The sequence below is a fragment of the Adiantum capillus-veneris genome, chromosome 7, assembly GCF_014529385.1.
Source record: "Adiantum capillus-veneris isolate H3 chromosome 7, ASM1452938v2, whole genome shotgun sequence".
NCBI classification, from domain to species: Eukaryota; Viridiplantae; Streptophyta; class Polypodiopsida; order Polypodiales; family Pteridaceae; genus Adiantum; species Adiantum capillus-veneris.
The window spans coordinates 65246432-65253404 of record NC_140937.1 but is presented as its reverse complement, the minus strand read 5'-3'; the positions used below and the strand labels follow the sequence as shown (position 1 = coordinate 65253404).

The window sequence follows — 6973 nt, the reverse complement described above, 5'->3', positions numbered from 1 at the left end:
TCATTGTCATTTGAGTTGGAAGCTGGGACGATGTGCGTTTCGTCGAGTGAATTGAAGGGGTCGTGCAGGTCGAGCAGCCCGCCAACCCGCACCTTATCATTGTAGTCCTTATCCTGTCGCCACTCCGCGTTAGGGTCCACCATTCGTTCACTCAAGACGTACGTCCCCAGTGGTGCTGTCGTAGCGGATGTTGGAGTGCTTCAACTTGCACTCACGGCAGTATTCAGTCTCCCGTCATGATGATAGGATCAGTAGTAAGCGGTCTCGATCAGCAGCACCTAGTCGCTGTGCTGCACGCATGATAAACCGGGTTAAGAGCTCTCTCTCTCTCTCTCTCTCTCTCTCTCTCACGTACATTACGTCGATATACTCTCTCTCTCTCTCTCTCTCTCTCTCTCGTCACAAATGCAGTGCCGCTTCGTACATGAACTTCACGTAGATTAGTTGCGCCAAGCAGCTAAGTGGTAACTTCACGTAGGTGATCTCAGAAGACACAGCTTTAGGTTGAAAGATGGGCTGCACATTAATGCGGGTGCGAAAGCGCAGCCCGACTGGATCGCGGTTTGCAAGATTCTTTTGATAGGAGAGAGATCTAGTCTTATGGAGTTTGCCCAAGCACTTTGCTCTTTGCAGCAGAGAACTCTTTTCCAAATTGAGAAAAAGAACATATACAAAAATAAATATAACTTGAAATGGACTAAGATTGTCAGCCACTTGTGGCCAGGTTTTTGATAGTACACTCAAATCCGGCTCATAGCCATATATGCGAATAACATCAGAGTTGTCGATTGTCCTGCACATGCCTTATTTGCTTGGTTTAATCCGATATCTGGTGAGACAACATGCAAACATGTTGCAAAGACTCCGAAGTTCGTATGCTGATAGCATATTTCAAACGTGGGAAACTGCTATGAAGTATGTCTTAGAGTGAAGACTTGCTTCCTAGAAGTTTATCAGTAAGATGAGATAGAACTGATATTGAATGCTCATAGCAAATAGGTATGCTTGTTGACACACATGTGTCCAAGTAAAGAAGAATCGACCTTATCAAAATTTTATAGAGAATCGGCCTTGCTGAATTGTGCAACGTATTGAGAATTGTGAGATTGCCCAATACTAATAGAGATAGGATATATATCTTAACTATCAAGAGTCAACTATTGCCAAACACTACAAAGGGCCCTTGGCATCGAAAGTCATAGCATCCCATATGTGTGGTGATCTCATTTGATTCAACTCATAGCTTTGGATGTCAATGTACGTATTTACCACTGCTTCATATACTTATGTCATCTCATGTGTGTATTCTACACACTTTGGGGTTCTATTCCTATGCTCTCTCTCTCTCTCTCAGCAGTGCATAGAGAGAGAGAGAGAGAGAGAGATGAACTAAAATATTTTAGTTCATCTCTCTCTCTCTCTCTCTCTCTCTCAGCAGTGCATAGAGAGAGAGAGAGAGAGAGAGAGAGAGAGAGAGATGAACTAAAATATTATAGTAAATGTCTTTAAAAGGCCAAAATGATATATGAGACCAAACGAATACAATCTTGGTGAATAGAAGCATATGCATAAAATATAAGAATTGATACTCTATAGAATCATATGCATAAAATATCTCAAGATTAGAAATATACTTGTGACGAGTAACACGATAAGAGTATCTAGACAGGGGATGAAAAGATAATCCTTGAACTGCAAGTACATTTCTAAATATACCTAGAATATTAATGATTATACGTGATAATAATAATATATGTTGTATAGATGGATAGTGATCAATGTACAAATATATAATTGAGAAACCATTGACGTATATCCCTAGAATATTAACAATTAGGCATGATAGTATATAATAATAACCACTAGCTACGATATAGATATTGCATGATAATAATTATGTTATTTCTAAGGTAGTTAGAATATAGTGATGGAGATGCTATATAAACATAGACCTAATAGAGACATCTACATAATTAAAATATCATTGCTTTTTTAGAAACCATATTAAACCATCTACATAATAATAATATCTTTGAGCTATGATATTGATTATAATGCGTGATAATCATTAATGATGGTAACCCTATGCAGTTGGAATATATTGAGGCATGAAACCATATTGGAAATGAAACAATTAGAAAGATAATAGAATGGGACAATATCTTCCAAAAAATATCAAAACTATAACCTATAGGCGTTATGATACCCCTAATCTGGATGTATAGTGATGGAGGAATATATATCGTAGAAATAATTTTCAGTATATGTATCTAAAATATTAATTATGGCTAGCTATGCATGATAATAGTAATGGTATCACTAGTATCAATAATGGTAGCACTGCTAGTCTAGCTGGATACGGACATTGGAATATATAGCCCAAATTCAAAAAGAGGTATGACACCCCTTGATCCAAGGATAGTGATGATACCCTTTCTCTAAGAGCCATAACGATTCTAATCCTCTTGCCTCGATGGCTCTCTACATGTATGTAATAATAAATATTGAAACCTTAATGGCTATTTATGACATAGTTTTAAATATAGTAGATATCCATATGTCTATCTGGGAACATATTGTGGGTGTGTGTGGGTGTGTGCATGTGTGTGTGTTGCACAGAGAGAGAGAGAGAGAGAGAGAGAGAGAGAGAGAGAGAGAGAGAGATGAACTAAAATATTATATTAAATTTCTCTAAAAGGCCAAAATAATCTATGAGACCAAACTAATACAATCTTGGTGGATAGAAGCATATGCATAAAATATAAGAATTGATACTGTATAGAATCATATACATAAAATATCTCAAGATTAGAAATATACTTGTGACGAGTAACACGATAAGAGTATCTAGACAGAGGACAAAAAGATAATCCTTGAACTACAAGTACATTTCTGAACATACCTAGAATATTAATGATTATACGTGATAATAATAATATATGTTGTCTAGATGGATAGTGATCAATGTACGAATATATAATTGAGAAACCATTGACGTATGTACCTAACAATTAGGCATGATAGTATATAATAATATTCACTAGCTACGATATAGATATTGCATCATAATAATTATGTTATTTCTAAGTTAGTTAGAATATAGTGATGGAGATGTTATATAAACATAGACCTAATAGAGGCATCTACATAATTAAAATATCATTGCTTTTTTAGAAACCATATTATAACATCTACATAATAGTAATATCTTTGAGCTACGATATCGATTATAATGTGTGATAATGATTAATGAAGGTAACCCTAGGCAGTTCAAATATAGTGAGGCATGAAACCATATTAAAGTGGAACAATTAGAAAGATAATTAGAAAGCACTTCTTTATTAATTTACTGGTGCTTTTATAATTCTTTGCTTTGTCCATGACTACTTGAACGACATGTTCAACACCAATTTCTTTAATTACATTAATCAAGACCTGATCAAAAAAATATTTTCAATTTTTTATTGCACCAAAACTATCAATCTCCGTTATAAACGTTTCTCCCGTTGGACAAAGCAGCATTACATTGATCAACGATTTTCTTTGAACATTTGTCCAACCATCACTCACAATTGTGTATCCTGAAAGCGAAATATTTCCAAGTATTACTTTTCTAACACGCTCTTTGACTTCGATGTAGCATTTGTCCAAGAAAACCTTTCGTATCATGTGGTAAGAAGAAGCTAAAAATCTTGAGCCAAGCTCACCGATTTTCTTCCAAGAAGCCTTCCAAAGATTGCTGTCTACTATGACCAAAGCAGTTCGAGTGAAGAATATTACTTTTGCGCGTGCAATTCGTGCTGCTTCTAGAGATTGCACTCGAAAGCTTTGATATAACGATTTTTGACGCATTTGACCAAGTCCACCTTCATTGTGACGTTTAAAAGGAACGTTGCTTGAAATTTCCTCCCCCTGTGTAGGATGTTCTCCAAGGTTAGTTGGCATCACCACAGGATCTATGGAATTAATATTTGGCTCTGAAAACTCTTGACTTGCAGTCACAAAGCTATATATATGTTATCTCTTGCCACCCTTTTTGGCGAGCTCTTCTCTCAAAAACTTTGCAATTGTAGGTGCCTGAGGATGTTCACATTTTTTACAACTCTTTTTAACTCTACCCAAAAAATGGTCCCTAATACGTGGTGCACCACCTGATTTTGTTGTGAGACAAAATTTACATTTTCACCCTATATATTGGCCGTATATGTTGTGAGCATAATATCACTCTTTGGCTTCTTTGTACCACTTATGCCCACATTTTGCTCCATTGCTTTAAAAATAAAATTGAAGACAAATGAACTAGATGCTCAGTTTTCAAAACATTTTTCCTATTTTCAATATATATTAAAAACCATTCACTATAAAAGTAACTAAAAAGCACAATATGAGATTTTCAATGCACGCTAGTCAATCCACATGTCGATCACCTATGTTTTAAGCAAACATACACATTACAATACACTCTATGCATGGCATAATAGCTACAACAATCCTATAAATTTTTCAATGAAATTATAATTATAATGATTATTTATATGTCCACTTTGATTTGCAAACAATAAGACACATATATTTCAAATGCTACAAAAAATAATCAACTTCTACACTGAATGACGTTAGTTGTTTGCACTAATTATGATTATCATAAATATATGATTAGTCATTTCATGCACTATTTATCTATCATAATACATAATGCACTCTCTGTATAAACCAATGCATGAACTAATGCAAATAAATCTTCAATTATATAATCACACAATTGGGGACTACTTGTACCCAGTGAAGGATTGTAGCCCCCTTATGCAACTAATTCAATATATAAAAGCCATTTTCACCCAATTAAGGATTATAGCTCTTAAGTTATGGAGTGACAATGTATTTCAACTCAAATCTATGATGGTGAAAAATGCAAGATTTCAAGGATCTTTATATGTCCAGTACACTAGTACAAGACATCTAACCCTTGACTATCGACTCGTCATTTACATATGCTCATCTTCTAAAACCAATTACAGCCCTCATTTGGACCAATGGCTTCATCGCAATGAGCATGACTCTTCAAATTTTCAATTGTTTTGGTTTCATACTTTTATGTTCGGTAAAGGAATTAAAATTTTTAAGAAGTATTCACGAAACTAAGAATCATGTTCCGCCCAAAAAAAGGACCTGTGACTCTGTAACCTTAGGTCAATTCATAAGGAGATGACTATACCCGGCACTTGCATACACTCCCCAAGGATTTTCCTATCTAAAGGACCGCAATTAGCACACTGTTTACTATATATAATTACTCTTGCTAGGTCTTTTCATTTTCCAAGTGGGCCCGTCGGTATACCGGCCCCACCACGAAAATGAAGTAGCCCGGCGGGATTTGCAATGAAAAATCAAAACTCCGGCGGCTAACTGGCTCCATGGGTTTTTGCACGTCATAATCAAAGTCACATTAACGTGATGCATGATGCAAAATCACCACACGTCGATTAATAACCAACTCCGATGCCCTACAAAATCCCTCAACCCAAAAGATTGTGTCTCCTACAAGGACAAAATCCATCAATGATTAAAGTGAACATATTAATGACAATATCAATACACTACAAGAGGTTGTGTGCTCTTGTGACGCTGTTAGCGACGGAAATACACTGGGTTTTTATAACCCCCGGCGTCGCTAATAGCGTCGCTATGAGCGTCGCTATATAGCGACGGTCATAGCGATGGTCATAGCGACGGTTATAGCGACGCTACAGAGCCATAAATAGCAACGGTTATAGCGACGCCCGAGAGAATTTTTTTTTGGTGACAGGGCATTGAATGCCCTGCCACCCATCAACCATATTGTACTTGATTCACTTTTTTAAAAAAGTGCAAGGGTAGATAATAGACCCAAAATAGTCACCCACAAGACGCATTGTTTGCAAAATTGACAAGCGTAAAATTGACAATTGTACACATCATAGGCAAAATGAATTGATTGGCAAATGTAATAATGACAATTGTACAACATCATAGGCATAAAGAATTGATTGGCAAAATGAACTGCGGTGACAAATGTAATAATATACATGGTTCAAAAAGACGTATAAAATCCGTCTCATGATACATAAGCTATGAGAAACCTTAAACTAATGCTATCTAGCTACGGCTAAACTGACGTCGTCTAGTCAGACGTCTCATCGCGTCCAAGTGGTGTATCTGTCGGATTCTGCAAAAAAAGACAATAAGACAACTTTCAGTAAGTATAAACATATAACGACATTTATAAAACAATACAAAAAATAGAAAAGAGTAAACCCTAATACTAACCATGCCGCCGCGAGAACTGAGAATGTCCATCAGGGCGTTTAAGCCCTTCCTGCCTGCGTACTCGCGCTCGTACGGTGTGGGATCACGTCCTGTCATCGACCACTGTCAAAACATACAAAGAATTCATTATGTTAGAATTAAAAAACTCATAAACCCTAAACTATCGAACATAAAGAGCAATGCGAAAACACTTACAAAATCGGCCTCAAATGATGCCCATCCACCGCTCCCCAAGTGGTGCGAGCTCCCTGCCTCTACTCGCGCTCTGGCTGCATCCTTTTGTTGCTTCCACTTGTCGGGATTCTCGCGCGCTGCTTTCTTCGCATTCTTCCAATCTTCTTTGGCCAGCCAATCTGGCCTGTTCCACCCATGCTTGATTGTTTTTTGCACTTCGGAACGCTTGTGTTTGCAGTATTCGCGCATTTGAATCTTCATCAGGTCTTCATTGAAGCGCTGATCCCGTGTTGGAACGGGAAACTCATCATGAAGTATGCTGATGACTCTGTTTTTTAAATCACTTGGTACTTCACTCCATTTGTTTAGTATGTAGTGTCTAAACAGCTGAGAGCAAAGACAACGCATGCTCAGATCACCTTCTTGCCGTCATCATCCATGATGATGCCGCCGCTGAAGTCGACAGAGTAAGGCAAGACCTTTGGCCGGTGAC

At 37.1% G+C, this 6973-nt stretch overlaps 1 protein-coding gene across 1 annotated transcript; it reads right to left on the bottom strand.

Moving 5' to 3' along the window:
• Nucleotides 1–399: 399 nt before the first annotated feature.
• LOC147453978 (uncharacterized) lies at nucleotides 400–6741 on the bottom strand. The gene is made up of 3 exons (XM_086516993.1): nucleotides 6502–6741; nucleotides 6307–6408; nucleotides 400–642 (listed from the first exon to the last, which is right to left on the bottom strand). Exons 1-3 carry the CDS (start codon nucleotides 6739–6741, stop codon nucleotides 400–402), a joined length of 585 nt encoding a protein of 194 aa, XP_086373119.1.
• Nucleotides 6742–6973: the final 232 nt, after the last annotated feature.